Here is a 20,716-nt window from a genome sequence, read left to right as displayed (position 1 = left end):
ATTTTGCATTGAAAAGTCAAACGATGCTACTTCCCTTCCGAGCTCTACCATGCGCCCAAACAGTGGTTTACCCCCACATATGGGGTATCAGCGTACTCAGGACAAATTGTACAACAACTTTTGGGGTCCAATTTCTTCTCTTACCCTTGGGAAAATAAAAAATTGGGGGCGAAAAATAATTTTTGTGAAAAAATGTGATTTTTTTATTTTTACGGTTCTGCATTATAAACTTCTGTGAAGCACTTGGTGGGTCAAAGTGCTCACCACACCTCTAGATAAGTTCCTTAGGGGGTCTACTTTCCAAAATGGTGTCACTTGTGGGGGGTTTCAATGTTTAGGCACATCAGGGGCTCCCCAAACGCAACATGGCGTCCCATCTCAATTCCAGTCAATTTTGCATTGAAAAGTCAAATGGCGCTCCTTCGCTTCCGAGCTCGGTCATGCGCACAAACAATGGTTTACCCCCACATATGGGGTATCAGCGTACTCAGGACAAATTGTACAACAACTTTTGGGGTCCATTTTCTCCTGTTACCCTTGGTAAAATAAAACAAATTAGAGCTGAAGTAAATTTTTTGTGAAAAAAAGTTAAATGTTCATTTTTATTTAAACATTCCAAAAATTCCTGTGAAGCACCAGAAGAGTTAATAAACTTCTTGAATATGGTTTTGAGCACCTTGAGGGGTGCAGTTTTTAGAATGGTGTCACACTTGGGTATTTTCTATCATATAGACCCCTCAAAATGACTTCAAATGAGATGTGGTCCCTAAAAAAAAATGGTGTTGTAAAAATGAGAAATTGCTGGTCAACTTTTAACCCTTATAACTCCCTAACAAAAAAAAATTTTGGTTCCAAAATTGTGCTGATGTAAAGTAGACATGTGGGAAATGTTACTTATTAAGTATTTTGTGTGACATATCTCTGTGATTTAAGGGCATAAAAATTCAAATTTGGAAAATTGCAAAATTTTCAAAATTTTCGCCAAATTTCCATTTTTTTTGCAAATAAACGCAGGTAATATCAAAGAAATTTTACCACTATCATGAAGTACAATATGTCACGAGAAAACAGTGTCAGAATCGCCAAGATCCGTTGAAGCGTTCCAGAGTTATAACCTCATAAAGGGACAGTGGTCAGAATTGTAAAAATTGGCCCGGTCATTAACGTGCAAACCACCCTTGGGGGTGAAGGGGTTAACCAGAGGAAACCAGAAACCAGAACATGCCAAGGGCGCAAATAACTTAGCACATAAAAAACCTAAATGACAGGCCAAAACCTTGTTAGAAGAAATTACAGGTTCTGGTAGGTTGGGGGTGGCGATGGTGATGGCGGGTGTCCAGCATGTGCGAAACTTGGCCTAGGTGGTGGACCAACCAGACTGTCAACCTGTGGTATGGCAGATATATATGTAGGGTGTTGTTGCAAGTTTCTATCCTGTGTGTGAGGTAAAACTTGATGTTGAGGGTGGAAGGGCATCAAGTCCTGTGTACTGTATTGACCCATTTGGTCATACCCCCCAATATGGCCATGTCGAGCAGACACATGTTGGGCCCAGCCTCCAAACATGTGTCTGTTCAAGTGGTCAGATTGGGCATTTGCTGGATATTCATTAATTGGCCTGTTTTGGTGTTGTTGGGTGCTTTGGCCAGGCTGTTGTTGTTGAGCTATACGTGGCAGGGGTGGTGCTGCGACTGTTTGGGTTTGTTCCTGTGGAAGGTCTTGTACCGCCAGAAGGTTTGTAGCTGACATTTGCCACCGTTCGAGGTAGTTGAACACATGAGTCGGGTTGTTTGGGGGTGTTGCCGCATCAATCACAATTTGTAGACAACCTCTGGTCCACAGCCTGAGCGAGCGTGGATTGGGGCGTAAATAGAGGGCAAGACTGCGGAAGTACGCTTCCTCCCCATTGTCATGTGCAGCCCTTGACAAAGTCCAACACCCCTGTATCCACTTGCCTCCTGGTGCCAGGGTTAGAAGCCACCCTTCTGCGCCGACCACGGTTTGGTCTTGTAGTAGGCTGTGGTGATGTATCCAGAGCCAAGGTTGGACTGCTGCTCTGGGCTCCTTCCTCAACCTCTGGATTGGCCTCCTGTGTGGCAGAAGATGCTGCTGCTGGTTGTGGTGGTGGTTGGTTGCTGCTTGGTGCTTGCCCTGATGGTCCAGCCATTTCGGAACCTTGACCAATGGGGTCAATCACCAACTCCGAGTCAGATGCAGTCTCCCTTTCTGTCAGATTTGACTCTGTTCTGGAGTTCAAAAAGGATTTTTTAGCCAAAAATTAGAAACATATTCACGTTAGAAGATGTGTAAAATATTTTGTGACATGCATGCACTTACGGTCTGAGCTCCATCACCGGTGCAAGAAAATTAAGCCGATCAAAATAAATATATTTCCTTTTTTTTGTTGCTGCATCACCACTCCGCCCAGAAACTTGACGTTCATGCCGGTATTGGTCCCGGCAACTCCGCCAGCGTCTAGTGACATCATTCACTGCAAAGAAACAAAATTTGTTTTTGGAATAACAAATAATAATAAATAATTTTTATTTTTAGATACCGATAACATATTCCGCAGCGCTTTACAGACATTATCATTGCTGTCACCAATGGGGCTCCCAATCTAAATTCCCTATCAGTATGTCTTTGGATTGTGTGAGGAAACCGGAGTGCCCGGAGGAAACCCACGCAAACACGGAGAGAACATACAAACTCTTTGCAGATGTTGTCCTTGGTGGGATTTGAACCCAGGACTCATATCCACTGAGCCACCATGCTGGCCAAGCACATAACTTCAACAGGTACAGGGTTTGCAATCACACACAGGCCCTGGAGCCTAAGGGGACCTAAAACTCCCTTGGTAATATATTAAAGGACTATAGCTACTACATTTGAACCATATTTGTGTGTCTTGTTAATGTTTTTGCAGCCTCAACCAAGAGCTTTGAACATTTACATCACTCATAAACACACCACATATGATGTGTTCATGCCTATTTTTATCAGGAACCCAATATAAAAGCCCATTTTTTGGTAAAGGACGGTACTTACAAATTTCTTGCTGAACCTCTTGAGGTCGCTCATCAAAATCGGGGAACATGTGGCGACAGATTGCCCTCCATGCTGCGTCTTTACGTGCACGGTCCGCATAATGTGCGTCGCATTGGTCCCATAATTCTGGTTTATCATGGACCAGAGCAATCAGCATCTCAACATTTATATGCCTGGCCATGCTGCTACACAGTACACTCCGTGGAGGCGTGCTTCCTGCTTTGCAATCCAGCGTGGGCCAGAAATTAGCATGCCAAAGCTTCCTGATAATGGATGATTCAATTTCCTGTCATCTGGAGAAGTCTTCCGTATTTCTCGCAATGCACACGCATGGTCCGTGTGTAATCCGATTTTTTTGCGCACCCATAGACTTGCATTGGCGATTCTCGGCCGAGATACGCTGACAATCGCAGCATGCTGCGATTTCACTCGGATCCAGAATACGGGTGAGAAAATATCGGGTGATGGGAGCTGACCCATAGATTAACATTGGGACGAGCGCAATGCGATTTTTTAGCGCATTGCACTCGTCCGTATTATGGTCAAGTGTGACCCCACCCTCAGTCTGTGAACAGTATACCAAAGATTAAAGTGATACAGAGGGAAGTGCTGTAGCTGCATAGTCACTCAGTGTGACTGAACTGATTGATTTGAGATATACTGCAGTAACAGCACCTTACTAATAGCCTTTTTTTTCATTCTCCACACATTACAAACAAGAAGTCTCTCTCTCTTTCTTTTTGTCTCTCATTTTTCAAGGTAAGTAATGGCTTTTCAATAGTACAGAAAATTTGGTGAACCTGGCAATATAAAAAATGAAAAGATCCCCTCATCTCTAATAGCAGACTGAAATACACACAGATATGCTGAGAAACAATTCCTTTATGTTTTTATAAATGAAAAACAATCAGGGCAGTTGACATCTTCAATTCTTTCAAACTTAACAAACTTCATTTTGACCTATTCATGATAAACAGGCTTGTCTTGAACTGCACTTTGGAAATATTCTATGAAATATTCATATCATGGAGTATGCCACATACTAATCAGTCAATACAACTTTCAGAATAGCAAGTGTGCGGCATGAGAACTAGACTAAGTAAAATAAACCTTGGCATACATGCTAATTAGTGCATTACCCTCCGAATGGCCCATAAACCATCTACATTTCAAACAAATCTGCTAAATATAGTTTCAGTTTCTATTATAAAATCAACTAAATTCATCATTTCCATTTCAATGTATTGCACACATTTACAAATGTTTATATGTACTAAGTATTTCATATTCTTACTCTGTTAGAACAGAACGTGTTCTAAATGTAATTGTGGTCCACAAGACTTTTATGGTGGATGACCTTAACTCCTTAACTCCCTGTGCTTTTTGTGGTTTTGCTTTTTCGTTTTCCCCTCCCCTTCTTCCCAGAGCCACAACTTTTTTTTTCTGTCAATATGGCCATGTGAGGGCTTGTTTTTTGTGTGAAGAGTTGTACTTTTGAAAAACACCATTGATTTTACCATGTTGTGTATTAGAAAATGGGAAAAAATTCTACGTGCGGTGAAATTGCAAAAAAAGTGCAATCCCTATACTTGTTTTTTGTTTGGCTTTTTTACTAGGTTCACTAAATACTAAAACTGACCTGCCATTATGATTCTCCAGGTCATTTCGAGTTCATAGACAGCAAACATGTCTAGGGTTTTTTTTTATCTAAGTGGTGAAAAGTAATTCCAAACTTTGTAAAAAAAAATAAATAAAAATTGTTCCATTTCTGATACCCGTACCATCTCCATTTTTTGTGATCTCGGGTTGGGTGAGGGCTTATTTTTTACGTGCCGAGGTGACGTTTTTAACTATACCATTTTGGTGCAGATATGATCTTTTGATCAACAGTTATTTCATTTTAATGCAATGTCGCGGTGACCAAAAAAATTTTATTCTGACGTTTGACTTTTTTTCTTGCTACGCCATTTAGCGAACAGGTTAATCCTTTTTTTATTGACAGATCAGGTGATTCTGAATGCGGCAATACCAAATATGTGTATGTTTGATTTTTTTAATTGTTTTATTTTGAATGAGGCGAAAGGGGGTGTGATTTGCACTTTTATATTTTTTTATTTCTTTTATATTTTTAAAAACATTTTTTTTTACTTTTGCCTTGCTTCAATAGTCTCATGGGAGACTAGAAGTTACCACAACACGATCAGTTCTGCTACATAGAGGCGATGATCAGATCGCCTCTATATAGCAGAATTACTCACTTGCTATGAGCACCGACCACTGGGTGGAAAAGATGTGGGCTCAACGCCGGAGCCCAAATCAAAGGGAGGGAGTCTGACATCAGCGTAAATGTATGCCCGATGTCAGCAAGGGGTTAATATAGGCTGGGCTAAACGTTTTTCTCTTCATATAGGTTTTAGGATTTCAATCAGACACTCTATCAAGGGGCAATGGAAAGCTGAGAGTGCAGTTTAGTAAGGCCTAGTGTGGTTCCTATGCCAGGGATGCTCGCGTTCCAATACAACTTCTCTAACAAATCTCCAAGCTATATATGGACTGGCTATAAACACATTAGATGGTTTAGGGTCATTGCAAAGTGAGTATCTGTCTCAGTTTAACATATCTTACAGATGGGAACAATATGTTTCTTTGAGGAGTTTTATGTATATTTCTTCCTCAACAAAGATTCTAGGGCATAAGGGCACAAAACGTCACAGGAAAACATGGAAAAACAGTTTCCACTATACTTGCTCTTCATTGATGGAAACCAAAATGTTTTTTTTCATTAATAATTATTTTATTTCATATAGTAAAAAATACTTTGACTTTTAAAGGATCCCATACCCACAGTCAGATTGGAGCTAGCCTCCAAAGCTGCGTGACCCCATCTTTATGTTACTTCTTTATATAGGGCCACCATATTCTGCACCGCTGTGCACAGATTGTCATAGCTCATATTAGTCTCTGTAGTTAGTGATGAGCGAGTGTACTCGTTGCTCGGGTTTTCCCGAGCACGCTCTGGTGGTCTCCGAGCATTTATGACTGCTCGGAGATTTAGTTTTCATCATGGCAGCTGAATGATTTACACCTACTAGCCAGCTTGATTACATGTGGGGATTCCCTAGCAACCAGGCAACACCCACATGTACTCAGCCTGGCTAGTAGCTGTAAATCATTCAGCTGTGGCAAGGAAAACTAAATCTCCGAACACTAACAAATACTCAGAGACCACCCGAGCGTGCTCTGGAAAACCCGAGCAACGAGTACACTTGCTCATCACTATCTGTAATTATTGAGCCAAAGATCTAAATTAATCTATTAAAAGATTTTTAGATTGTGGAAGAAGAACAGAGTACCGGGAGAATTCATGCACAAAAACAAGGAGAACATACAAACTGCAAGCAGATGTTCTTCATGAGATTCAAACCTGGTATGTTGCAAGACAACAATGCAAGCAGCTAAACAACAGTGCTACTTGCTTAAATGGCTTTTAATGTTAGACAATATTTAGCAATACCTATACCTACCTACCCCTTAGAGCAGTGTTCTGCAAATCCAGTCCTCAAGAGCCACCAACTGAAGTGTTCCACAAATCTAGCACTCAAGAGCCACCAACAGGAGTGTTTCCCAAATCCAGTCCTCAAGAGCCACCAACTGGAGTGTTCCACAAATCTAGCACTCAAGAGCCACCAACAGGAGTGTTTCCCAAATCCAGTCCTCAAGAGCCACCAACTGGAGTGTTCCCCAAAACCAGTCCTCAAGAGCCAACAACAGGAGTGTTCCACAAATCCAGTCCCCAAGAGCCACAAACAGGTGTATTCCCCAAATCCAGTCATCAAGAGCCACCAACAAGAGTGTTCCTCAAATCCAGTCCACATGAGCCACCAGCAGGAGTGATTTGTTGGAGGCTCTTGAGGACTGGATTTGGGGAACACTGGTTTAGAGAAAACATACTTTGAAAAGTATGGAGACTATGTGCCTCAGATGACCGAGAAGAAGCCGTTGAGGGACTGGTTTGGACTGGTCATCTTAGACGCATAGTATTTCAGAGTAAAACAAACCTAACTATAATAACGCAGCTAATGTCTGATTCATATTGTCAGTGGTTCGGGCAATATGAATCACTTGACAGGTTCATTTTAATGATATGCATTTAAATAGTAGCCATCACTTTATTTTTTTAATTCATAAAACAAGAGTACACAAGAAAATAAGAAACTTTGTAATATATCTTATTAAATAAATCAGCTTAATTCTCCTCTTCAACTGGTCATTCATTTTCAATTTACAAGTAAAATCTGTCTTTACTCTTTAGTGAATATGGATTTTTTTTGCACTACTGATATAGAAGATGACAGGCTGGTGTTCATCATGTTCTATGCAGAACTAATTGTCATGTCAGGAGAATATGCAGCAGAATGTCGTTGTCTTCTAGCTCTTCCACACTCCAGTTAATTTTAAAAGCACCAACATGAGAAATATTATGTTCACTGAATCCAGATTTTACCCATTACTTGAGAGTAAATAATCACTCCAGGCAGAGAAAGAAGCAGATTTCTCTGAGAAGATATATTACAAAGTTTCTTATTTCCATTTGTACTATTAATTTATGTAATAAATAAAAAGTAAAATGACAGTTAAGCTTTTGGGGAAAGTTTTTTGAATCCGGTGAACTCAAATTTCTAAGAACTGCTCATCTCTAAAGTCCACCAGTTAGAGGTTGTGACCATATCTCAAAACTATTCAATCGTAAGTCTTTTTGGATATTTTAGTTGGGGACGTGTATTCTGCAAGCTATGAATAAGAAACTTGATTTTATTTGACATCATTAATTTACCTCTACTGGTATTTGTGTAGCTTATATAGTTATACGAGCGGTTCCAAAATTAATTTGCTTTAATCTGTTGATTTTTCATTAGTTTTTAATTACTTGATATCTGCCAGTTTACCAACATGCTATATGGTGGCACACATTCATGCACGTTTTTACATTTTTATATGTAGTCTCTGTTACGCGTATAACACTTGTCTCCTTATCAATATGAGTAATTTACTGTGCTGATTATTTTCAGATAAAGCAATTTTGATGTTTCCTATGTGTTATGGCTCGTTCACACGACCATACCCCCACCATATTTTCGGTGCCAGTGCTTTCTGTGAAAAAAACTAACAACAATTGGACCAATATTATTCAATGTAGTAGTGCAGTTGAGTGATTTTATTCACTGACTGAATGTGTGTGTGAAAAATCGTAGCATGTACTGGTTTCTCCCATAAATCGGAAGAGTCTCACCTATTTCAGTGTATGGGTTCACAAAAAATAATCTGATGCCATACACAGTACACGCAATCAAAAACAAGTCCAGATATACTGCTTGCCATGGTTGCTGCTCACAGTAGCACGAGCAACATGTGACCTGATGTCATAGTGAAAAATGGCTCCTTGGACACTTTGGAAAAATGGTCATACCACTAGTTCCACAATTGATTTATTCTGTACTTGACCTCACGCCACCACTATTAAAGGCTATCTTGGTGTAGATCAGGATGACAATGGAGGTTGAAATGGAGGGTATATGTTCTTCAGTGAGGAGTCTTGTTTTTGTCTTGGATGCAATGATAGCTGGAGATTCATCTGGAGATGACGTGGGCAACGCCATGAATAGGCCTTCATAACTGAATGTCAAACTTCTGATGTATGGTAGCCAGACCCAGGTGAGAAAATCATGTCAATAACAGAAATATATTTACTTACAAAAATTGGTGATGTGTTCATTACTTATTTTGCCCATTGCACATACACATATCTATCTATCTATCTATCTATCTATCTATCTATCTATCTATCTATCTATCTATTTATCTCATATATGTGCACATTTATATATTGACACATGTGTGTGTGTGTATATACATATACAGTATATGGACTGTCACCAGAAGTGTTGTTGTAACTCCTCTTGAAACTGTTTCAGAAAATGAAGTGTTTCTCCCAGAAAATTATTGCAATTACACATGCTGTGTTACACACATGTTTATTTCCTTTGTGTGTGTTAGACAACACAAAAGAAGAGAAAAAAAGGCAAATTTGACATTGGAAGATTTGTACCTGTTTAAGTTGTTGATAAAAGCTTGGGATAGACTGAATATTTGAAGTTACACTGAAATAAAGAGAAACTGTATTAAAGTCATAACTGGCTGTGATAGGAACCAATGCGCACCCTGATGATTGCTTTCTTGAAGACTTTTAAATGCTGCTGATAGCAATATTTAAAGGGTGGCAACTGATGACATCGGAGACTCTATCGCATCAGCTACTGTCAGGTGCCCGTTATATAACACAGCTAGTAACAAACACTACATTTAAAGCATGTAAATGGGTAAGAGCTATCTTCAGTATAATAATAATCTTTATTTTTATATAGCGCTAACATATTCCGCAGTGCTTTAGTATAAAAAAGGGAAGCAGAGTCCTAAAAGCACAGAAGGTCCCCACAGAGCCCTGATGTATCATCATCGAGTCTGTGTGGGATTGCATGAAGACACAGAAGGTTTTGCACAAGCAACATTCACAGAAGAACTGTGGTTAGTTCTCCGAGATGTTTGAAAGAACCTCACTGCTGCATTCCTTTAAAAACTGTGTACAAGTGTATCTAGAAGAACTGATGCTGGTTTGAAGGCAATGGGTGGTCAATATAAATATTTATCTGTTTTAGATTCCTCTAATTTCTCTGTTTTTAAGGGAAATTTTTACTGTACAGTAATTTTCTAGACCTACCTAAAGTTTTGCACACACTGTGGATCTCTCTCTAGCTCTCTGTATACTGATAAAATATATAAATCTCAATCCCATAAAAAACACGGCAGTACCACACTTTCTAAGTACTACGTCTAAATAGTAGTCATACAGTTGCCAAATAACAAATGTCACTATATTGTTACTGAACAAGTCTGCTATACCAATAACAAACGACATAATTGGGGGTAAATACCATCACACAATGAACATATAAAATCGCCATATAGCATCTGGGGATAACCACTATCCTTTTTCTGCACAAAATCCACTATACCAAGACCAATATAACAATATCATCAGATACAAGAGACAAATATTGCCAGAACATGCCTGGATCACATATTACCACCACAAAGTGACCAAATAGTATCACCACACTGATAAGTATATTACCACCAGTGACATTATACCCAGGGTCTCAGTAGATCATATAATGTATGCTGTAAATCCAGTGACTTACCAGTAGTTCCTCCAAATGAAGTAATTCATTTTCACTTTTCTTCTTTGTTCGGCTAAGATCTCTATGATTTCTTTAAGTTAGGACTCATCTCTGCAGAAAGTACAACACATACATCCATGACTAATCACTTGTACAGCACCATCTACACTTTTTCCCCCACTTATATGATCGGCTAGATGAAGAAAATAATCAATAGTGCTGTCTTGTTGCTCTGCAGAGTAACAGTATTTCCCATTTGTTCCCCATAGTAACAGTGTCTTGAAAAAATAGACTATATTACAGTAGTGATGTCTCCAATTGTGACTAACTCACAGTAGATATTCCCCCTCTCTATGACCATCATACAGGATTAATGCATATATCCTCTTTTGTGGTCCCATACAATAATAAATATCCTCTTTGTGCCCCATTCAGTAGTGATGTCCGTCTCTATGCTCAAATACAACAGTAATGCCCAGTACCCAGTGGTAACAATATTGTAGTAACCTATACCATTTCTGTCACCATTAAGTAAGAGCGTCCACATTTTAGGCCTCAAAACAGTTTGAAAGTCTAAAATTGTGGCCCTCTGAATTAATATATGGGCAACCATGAGTTTTTCCCTATTCTGGCCCCCGTACAGTAATATTGTCCCCCAATAGGTCCCATGCAGTAATGATTTCCCCAACTTGCTACCATAAACTAATAATACCAAAAATTTCCCCAGAACATATGAAGGGAAAAAGAGGCATAGGCTATAAATTTAAAAACCAATTTTAATGAACATAATTAAAAAATACAAAATATGTAGAAAAAAGCAGGGTAAAGTTCATTAAAATGGCTGGGAACAATAACCACACCAGAAAATACAAAAATAAACAATTTGCTACAAGAGCAAGCCAGTACTAGAAGAGGTATATAACATACAATCAAATGGACAGGAACCAACAGTTCCTATAGTACCAAGTGTAATTAGCCTCAGTAGTAACCCATGACTTGCCCAATCTAAAGTGCTCTAATGTTACATCTGATAGATTTCTCTATATACTACAATGCAGTGTGTAAGCATATGGCACGCCATTGTAGACAAACAATAATGAACTTACAAATAACTGTCCTGGTGGGAGATGTTCCACAGCGACCCCGACAGCGCCGTTTCGCCTGACTGGCTTCCTCAGATAGGGGGCATGTGTCACACATGCCCCCTATCTGAGGAAGCCAGTCAGGCGAAACGGCGCTGTCGGGGTCGCTGTGGAACATCTCCCACCAGGACAGTTATTTGTAAGTTCATTATTGTTTGTCTACAATGGCGTGCCATATGCTTACACACTGCATTGTAGTATATAGAGAAATCTATCAGATGTAACATTAGAGCACTTTAGATTGGGCAAGTCATGGGTTACTACTGAGGCTAATTACACTTGGTACTATAGGAACTGTTGGTTCCTGTCCATTTGATTGTATGTTATATACCTCTTCTAGTACTGGCTTGCTCTTGTAGCAAATTGTTTATTTTTGTATTTTCTGGTGTGGTTATTGTTCCCAGCCATTTTAATGAACTTTACCCTGCTTTTTTTCTACATATTTTGTATTTTTTTATTATGTTCATTAAAATTGGTTTTTAAATTTATAGCCTATGCCTCTTTTTCCCTTCATATGTTCTGGGGAAATTTTTGGTCTTATGTCATGATTTTGAGGTGTGCTGGATACCGTTGTGGGACTCTTGATAAAATTTCCATAAACTAATAATGTATGTTCCTCATTCTGAACCCCATACAGTAATTATATCACCCATCTCGCAACAATGTTGGCCCCCATCCTGTTATAATGGGGGGCTTCCTTCCATGGGCCTGGCCCGGTCACACTTTTTTCAACTGCAATCGTTATACTCTTGCAAATATGTAATTCTTTTAGCATCCGGTGTCAGTTTATTCTAATAAGAGGCTTATTCCTTTCTCTTCATAAATGGATGCTTTGAATTTTAAAATGGAAATTTGAATAAAACCAAATCATTTTTTCTGCACTTCTAAATATCAATAAAAGTTGCATTTTGGATTCTTTTTTTTATTCAAAAGGGCTACACGTTCATTAGAATGCAATATGTGTAGACTGCTGAAATTGATTCCCATGTAAGCAGTCTTGTGCTAGTATCTGCTAGCTCATACAAGCTGTCAACAGCAACAGGTATGACCACCTCACTCACTGAATCATAAATTAAGTTTTATAGCCTCTTAGAAATTTCAAGAACTATTATATAGTCTAACCGAAGATGATGTTTAATTTTAACCGTTACCGCTAAAATCAATTTTAACCATCTGCAGAGCCCCATTTTTCAAATCTGACATGTATCACTTTATGAGATAGTACATTTTTGAATGCTTCTACATATCTCAGCGATTGTGTGAAAATTGGATGTGACCATGATGCTCAAGGCTGTATAAACTTGTACAGATTATTGTGACTGTAATTGTCATCAATTTACAGTTCTCAGTGAATGTAGTTAAAGTCTTTAATATCAGAATAATGTACTATAGACATATGTTACATAATACTTTATGATTTATTATGGTTTTCAAATGTGTGCATAGAAAATGTTGGCTGTCCATGAGTTTTTGAGAAGCTGTCCGGAAAAAATAAAAAATCAAGTTGGCATCCCTAATTTTACGATATGTTAGTGGTAAATTAAGATTCGATATGTTTTGCATTTATATATGAAAATATCATAATTCTGTCGAAAATTTGTCACATTTATTCCGCACTCTACGCTGAGCGCTTACACAAGAGTTTCCATGTAATTTTCTGAAATATGTGATTCAGACAGAACCCCAGCGAAAGATTCCCTATAATGAGGCAGATGTAGGTGCAGCGCCCCAGATTCCTGGTCATTGCAGTACTGTGGCTCCGCCACTATGGGGAGCTGCGGTGCGTCCGATGGCACTGAAGGAGTTCATCTGATCAGGTATCACAGACACCAATACATTTCACAGCTGGGCCTCCGGGGGGAGCTAAGGGTGCTATTCATTAGGCCACTCCCCACCATAGTGGGTAAACTGGGGGTCAGGCAGGAAGTTAGATCAGAAAGCTGACTGGATTGGACGAAGCAACACCTGGTGGCAGAGGGTGTTGTGGAGGAAGAGACAGTAGGGTCTCTGTCAGGGGTGGGATCCTGACAGAGGCTTGGCATTGAAAAGAACGTAACGGGTCCGCGCCAGCTCCGGGAAGCGGCGGGACCCAAGAAAGGATTAGAAGCGAGATAGATTGTGCTGAGTGAGAAACGGGATCACGCAAAGGAGAAATACCAGTAGGAGTCGTGCTGTAAGACCGAAGCAACATCCTACTGAGGCGCACTACCGGTGACCGGAACGCCGAGGGAGTAGAATAACATTCAGCTTCAAGCAATACTCCAAACAGCGGCAGGGCAGTCAGTCTCAGGCGGGCTGTCTAACTCAAATCACCTATGAAGTCTTGGGAGGCAATTGTGGGAGAGGGGCGTCTCTAGGGTCCCGGAAGAACTCCAGGCCTACCCGTCAAACGGGTGCCGTTCCTACCCGAACCTCAGGGAGGGACGGAGGATTAGCAGAACATCATCTAGTCGAGTTGTGAGGGAACATCAGAAACAGACACAACAGTTGTGGGGTACTTTCCGTAAGCACAGCAGGGAAGGACTACAACACATAGCGCTAGGGGGAAGGCACAGATTTCCTCCTGTGAAGAGAACTCTGGAAGTGTCATTGGACCGACCGGAATTGCGTAGCCTGGTGAGCCGTATTCTGGATTGAGGACTCAGAGATCTTCAGTAAAGAGGTAAAGAGACTGCAACCTGGTGTCCTCGTTATTTACCGCGACCTGCACCTCACAACTGCACCGTTACAACACCACTTATTGCACCGGACGTCCCCCACTGACAGACAGGGCCACGGACCGGGTCTAGCCACCGTGACAACCCCAGGACTGAGACCCAGAGGCCCGGCTCCGGGTACCCCTCGGCCCTGCGGCGGTGTGGGGGCGCTCCATAGGCACTGTGAACGCCGTCTCACCTGTAACAAAGTGGTGTTCGTCTTTTAAGGTGTGCATAAAAGAGCAGTCCCCCACGGTTTTGTGTACCACTGAACAGAGGCCAGATGGAGCCCCAAGTAACTTTGCTGCCTCATTATAGTGTAAGGGGGTTTCATTTAAATCACATAATTCGGATATTTAGATGGAAACCCCAAAGTAAGTGCTCAGCGTAGAGCGATGAACAAATGTGATCTCAAACAGTATGTAAAATGTTCCCAATAAAACCTTCAGCTCAATCCACAAAAAATCCACAAAAAACGTCCCAACTCAGGTCTGTCATCTGTCAATGGAAATATAGGGTGACACCACGTTACTGGTACCAGAAAGGCTCTGGAAAAGCAAAATGGCTCCTGCTCCCCCTATAAATTCAGCAAATTCTGAGCTCCTAAATCCAAATGCCCCCTCCCTTCTGAGCCCTACAGTGTGCCTAAACAACATTTAGCATCCACATGTTTGGCATTTCTGTAGCGATGAGAGCCCTTCTAATTTATGGGTGTGTGTCTCCAGAATCATGAGCTGGGAATAGCGTACTGGTCACTACAATGTACTGAGAAAAGTATAAGCAGAGCTGCGCAGACCTCCAGACAAATGCACTAACAGGATGCAGTGGACCCACCTAGCACAGGTGCAAAAAAAGTCGATGAGACAACCACTCACGGCCTGCCAATCCATGGAGGGGGTGGTTGCTTGGCATATTAATGCACACAAAAAAGGGTCTGTCTGTCTGTGGTGCTGTTCACACAAAGGAGCTATCGGGTTTTCAGAGCATGCTCGGGTGGTCTCTGAGGATTTGTAAGTGCTCGGAGATTTAGTTTTCGTTGCCTCAGCTGCATGATTTACAGCTGATAGACAGCTTGAATACATGTGGGGATTCCCTAGCAACCAGGCAACCCCCACATGTACTCAGGCTGGCTATCAACCGTAAATCAAAACAAAAACGAAATCTCCGAGCCGTTATAAATACTCGGAGACCACCTGAGTGTGCTCGTGAAAGCCCGAGCAACGAGTACACTCACTCATCACTAATGATATGTCAAAAAATATTTCATGAATTGTTTAGTACCCACATTCCTCCAGGTAATGCAAAAATAACTGCAATTCTGTATAATTTAGTAATAGATTTCTATTCCCCAAGCAGCCCACCTCCAAAAAAACTACTTTTGAAACCAAGCCACTTGGATAATCCAAGAGGTCAATACTCAACAGTTTCTCCATGCCCTGATCCCATTAAGTGACAGGTTTCTCACTATATGTGAGCATAAGATCTCAATGAGATCAGGGTGAGAAAAAGCCATTGAGGATCAGGAATTTCTGCAGAAGATAAGTTCATCAGCTAAATCAACCTCAGAAAACATAAACTGACAATACCTCAGATATCAGCCCTCATAAATAATGCAAATACATCAAGTAGAAGACACATCTCAACATTAGCTTTACAGAGAAGACTGCACGATCAAATCTTTACCAGTCGAATTGCTGCAGAGAAGCCACCAATGACCATAAACAAGAAGACGAGACTTGTTTGGGCCAATAAAAGAATAAACATTAGATTATTGGTAACTGTACTGTATACTGATGAGGCAATATTTGTGAGTGAGATGCAGAAAGAGTGAGCGGATGGTTTCTACATGTATAGTGCCAACTGAGAATGGAGATGGGGTGTGATGGTGTGAGGGTGCTTTGCATATGATACTGTTGTGTTGATTGCTTTCAAATACCATGCACAATTAACCAGCAGCTTTGAGTTTTGACTAAGGATTATGGAGTGCTTCTGAAACGCAGATAATTGGACCATCATTTGTCTTGCAACAGGACAACCAAAACCACACTTCCAGAATGTTTTAGGGCTATGTTACTACAGAGAAATGGAGTATGGAGTGTGGGTCATTTGATATGGCCTCCAAAATCACCCATCTTCAACACAAAGGAGATGGTTTGTGATGAGTTGGACTGTACAGTAACAACAAAGTGCTCAGCACTCTGGGAACACTTTCAAGATTGTGGGAAAGCTACTCTAGGTAACTATCTGATAAAACTGCCTGAGAGGTGTGTAAAGACGTCATCAGAGTAAAAAGTTACCGCATATTCTCGTTTATTTCACACGTTTTTTTCTCCATATCTTCATATGTGTTTTATTGTTGTTTTGCTGACTTCAGTCCACATTGACAATCAGTATATTCCAGTAAGAACAAGGAAAATTATTGCATGAACAAGTGTGTCCAAACTTTTGACAGGTATTGTATGCATTTCTCTTCAGCAACTTAGAGTAAAACATACCTCGCTGAAAGGGTAGAGCTTGTAGAGCTCTGATACATGCTGGTTGTGGTTAGAGCAGAGTGTATTATCTGTCAGGTTGTGACGCTTGTAAACTTCACTTCTCACGACTAGGCAAATGGATGGTCAAAGGCAAGGTACAAGGTCAGGCAGCAAAATATCAGAATAACAGCACACATTATATATATATATATATATATATATATATATATGTATATATATATATATATACACTCACCGGCCACTTTATTAGGTACACCTGTCCAACTTCTTGTTAACACTTAATTTCTAATCAGCCAATCACATGGCGGCAACTCAGTGCATTTAGGCATGTAGACATGGTCAAGACAATCTCCTGCAGTTCAAACCGAGCATCAGTATGGGGAAGAAAGGTGATTTGAGTGCCTTTGAACGTGGCATGGTTGTTGGTGCCAGAAGGGCTGGTCTGAGTATTTCAGAAACTGCTGATCTACTGGGATTTTCACGCACAACCATCTCTAGGGTTTACAGAGAATGGTCCGAAAAAGAAAAAAAATCCAGTGAGCGGCAGTTCTGTGGGCGGAAATGCCTTGTTGATGCCAGAGGTCAGAGGAGAATGGGCAGACTGGTTCGAGCTGATAGAAAGGCAACAGTGACTCAAATCGCCACCCGTTACAACCAAGGTAGGCCTAAGAGCATCTCTGAACGCACAGTGCGTCGAACTTTGAGGCAGATGGGCTACAGCAGCAGAAGACCACACCGGGTACCACTCCTTTCAGCTAAGAACAGGAAACTGAGGCTACAATTTGTACAAGCTCATCGAAATTGGACAGTAGAAGATTGGAAAAACGTTGCTTGGTCTGATGAGTCTCGATTTCTGCTGCGACATTCGGATGGTAGGGTCAGAATTTGGCGTAAACAACATGAAAGCATGGATCCATCCTGCCTTGTATGGAGCATCTTTGGGATGTGCAGCCGACAAATCTGCGGCAACTGTGTGATGCCATCATGTCAATGTGGACCAAAATCTCTGAGGAATGCTTCCAGCACCTTGTTGAATCTATGCCACGAAGAATTGAGGCAGTTCTGAAGGCAAAAGGGGGTCCAACCCGTTACTAGCATGGTGTACCTAATAAAGTGGCCGGTGAGTGTGTATATATATAATTACTCAACAATTGTCCTGAAAAATTGGTTTGGCACTTCACAATATATATACAACAAACAGGAAACTCAGTGGGAATTCACCTCTGAGCCCAAAGAAGAGAACCAAAGATTATCAAAATATGATCTAATTTAATTTGAAACATAAAAGATAAAAGGTACGGTACAAAAAATACAAAAGCTATTCTTATATATAACACCAGACATGAAAACAAGAAGCCAAGGGCGAAACGCGCGTCGGGGCGAACAGGGGAGCACGCTATCACCCTATCCTGTTTTGTCCTTCACCCCATATATCAGCGATTACTGCTGTCAGGTAAAACTTTCAATGTTTATCTTTTGTATGATGACTGTCCATGATGTAGGCCCGGTTTGGGCACTATTAAATGTTTAAACTTTACTTTATATACTGGGCATAAATAGTTGAGATTTTCTGATAGCATGTATTAAGCAGCAAGCGGGCAATATTATTTGTACCTGATGTTATATATGATTACATTCCATAAAGTACGCTCGATGCTGGGCACTAAATGAGTATCGGCATATTTAACCTTAGTATACACCTTGCTATACCTGATGTCTTTTTTGCACCTGGTGTTATATATAAGAATAGCTTAAACAAAGTATACCCGGTGCTAGGCACCAAATGAGTGTTGGTATGATTAATCTCAGGATACATTTTGTACATATGGTAATATTATGATAGCACCAACTAAATGGATATCATGTTCTGCTGTACGTTGTTTTTTGTAGTATATACTCAAGCAATATAAATTAGGGTGATAACATTGTGTCTCCCCTGGGTATTTTTTGTATTTTTTGTACTTTACCTTTTATCTTTTATGTTTCAAATAAAATTAGATCATATTTTTGATAATCTTTAGTTCTCTTCTTTGGGCTCAGAGGTGAATTCCCACTGAGTTTCCTGTTTGTTGTACAGGGTGGAGCGCGGTAAATTGCTGATTTGGGAATGAAATAAAAAAAATTATGATCATTAGAAAAATTTATTTTATATTTTAATTATACTGAACAGTAATGGAATTTTTAAATTACATGGTTTTAAATAGTGTATCTGGCAAATGTCGACCTTCGCTATCCACACACTGCTGCATACGTTTTCTGAAGTTTTCATGAACTCTAACAAGCATGTCCACTGGTATTCTGCCAATTTCAGCTTCAATATTGTTCCTTAGGTCTTCCAAGGTGTTGGGACGGTTGATATACACCTTAGACTTCAGGTAACCCCAAAGGAAAAAATCGCATGGGGCTAAATCTGGTGAGCGTGCTGGCCAGTTCACATCTCCCCTCAAAGAGATAAGCTGTCCAGGAAACATTTGCCTCAAACAATTCATGGTAACCCTCGCTGTGTGTGCAGTGGCACCATCCTGTTGGAACCATGTAACCTCTAGTTCCATTGCCTCAAGAGCCGGCTGAAAATAATCCTGTATCATAGACAAGTACCGTTCGGAGTTCACAGTTATGGCACGACCGTTATCCTGAAAAAAGTAAAGACCAATGATGCCTACTCGTGATATGGCGCACCACACAGTGACGCGGTCCGAATGCAGAGGTCTCTCGTGAACTTCTCTGGGGTTTGTTTCACTCCAGTAACGCATCTTTTGTTTGTTTACACACCCACTGAGGTGAAAATGTGCCTCATCAGAAAAAAACACAATTGCGTCACGGGGTATCGTTGCTAACATGTCTTCACAAGAGGTCCGCTGTGTCAAATAGTCCCGTGCTGACAATTGTTGGACCACGCACATTTTATACGGGTGAAAATTCAGTTCATCATGAAGAATCCGGTGGAGAGAACGTCTTGAAATGCCAAGAGCAAATGATTGCTTCCGAGCAGAGCGTTTCGGAGATTGCAGTACTGCTGCTCTAACTCTCTCGATGTTTTGTGGTGTTGTAATCCTTCTCTCAGGTCCCCTTCATACACATGACACATTCCCTGCTGTTCTGAATGCATTCACCCAATTTACAATTGATTGCCGTCCAGGAACACGTCCGCGTGGAGGAACAGCGAATTGTAAACGAAAAGCACGCTGCACTGCAATGATCGAGTGGGCATTTGAAAAATACGCTTCAACACAAAATGACCTCTCCTCACGTGTCCACTGCATGATGGCAACTGAAAGGCGGAGGAATACAAATCTCCCATCAGCCACTGTAAGCCACACCCACTCTCCCCTCTCTTCGACCGACAGTGCCGCCACAGCATGCAGTGCAAAAAAGCAAATTACCGCGCTCCACCCTGTATATATATATATATATATATATATAGGCTGTATACAGTGCCTTATGAAAGTATTTGGCCCCCTGGAACTTTTCAACCTTTTCCCACATATCTGGCTTCAAACATAAAGATACCAAATGTGAATTTTTGGTGAAGAATCAACAACAGGTGGAACACAATTGTGAAGTTGAACAAAATCTATTGGTTATTTTAAATTTGTGTGGAAATTAAAAAACTGAAAAGTGGGGCGTGCAATATTATTCGGCCCCTTTACTTTCAGTGCAGCAAACTCACTCCAGAAGTTCATTATAGATCTCTGAATGATCCAATGGTGTCCTAAATGCCTAATGATGACAAATATAATCCACCTGTGTGTAATCAAGTCTCCGTATAAATGCACCTGCTCTGTGATAGTCTCAGGGTTCTGTTTGAAGCACAGAGAGCATCATGAAGACCAAGGAACACAACAGGCAGGTCCGTGATACTGTTGTGGAGAAGTTTAAAGCTGGATTTGGATACAAAATGATTTCCAAAGCTTTAAACATCCCAAGGAGAAATGGAAGGAGTATCTTCCCACTGCAAATCTACCAAGGCCCGGCCGTCCCTCTAAACTTTCATCTCAAACAAGGAGAAGACTGATCAGAGATGCAAGACTAAACCAAATAGCCACAAATGTACGGAGGACCGTGATCAACCACAGAATCTGTAAACTAGCAACAAAAGT

General features: G+C 40.7%; 2 protein-coding genes across 3 annotated transcripts in view; both read right to left on the bottom strand.

Moving 5' to 3' along the window:
- LOC143767958 (neurturin-like) overlaps positions 1–20,716 on the bottom strand; it is a 428,017-nt gene that overhangs the window by 304,420 nt on the left and 102,881 nt on the right. The gene's annotated exons all lie outside the window — the stretch shown is intronic.
- Positions 1,910–2,755, bottom strand: LOC143798990 (uncharacterized). The gene is made up of 2 exons (XM_077281135.1): positions 2,338–2,755; positions 1,910–2,246 (listed from the first exon to the last, which is right to left on the bottom strand). Exons 1-2 carry the CDS (start codon positions 2,349–2,351, stop codon positions 1,910–1,912), a joined length of 351 nt encoding a protein of 116 aa, XP_077137250.1. The 5' UTR covers positions 2,352–2,755.

The sequence above is a fragment of the Ranitomeya variabilis genome, chromosome 1 (genome assembly GCF_051348905.1).
Source record: "Ranitomeya variabilis isolate aRanVar5 chromosome 1, aRanVar5.hap1, whole genome shotgun sequence".
In the NCBI taxonomy this organism is placed as follows: Eukaryota; Metazoa; Chordata; class Amphibia; order Anura; family Dendrobatidae; genus Ranitomeya; species Ranitomeya variabilis.
The sequence above is the reverse complement of the archived record's forward strand: the minus strand, read 5'-3'. Positions and strand labels throughout refer to the sequence as shown.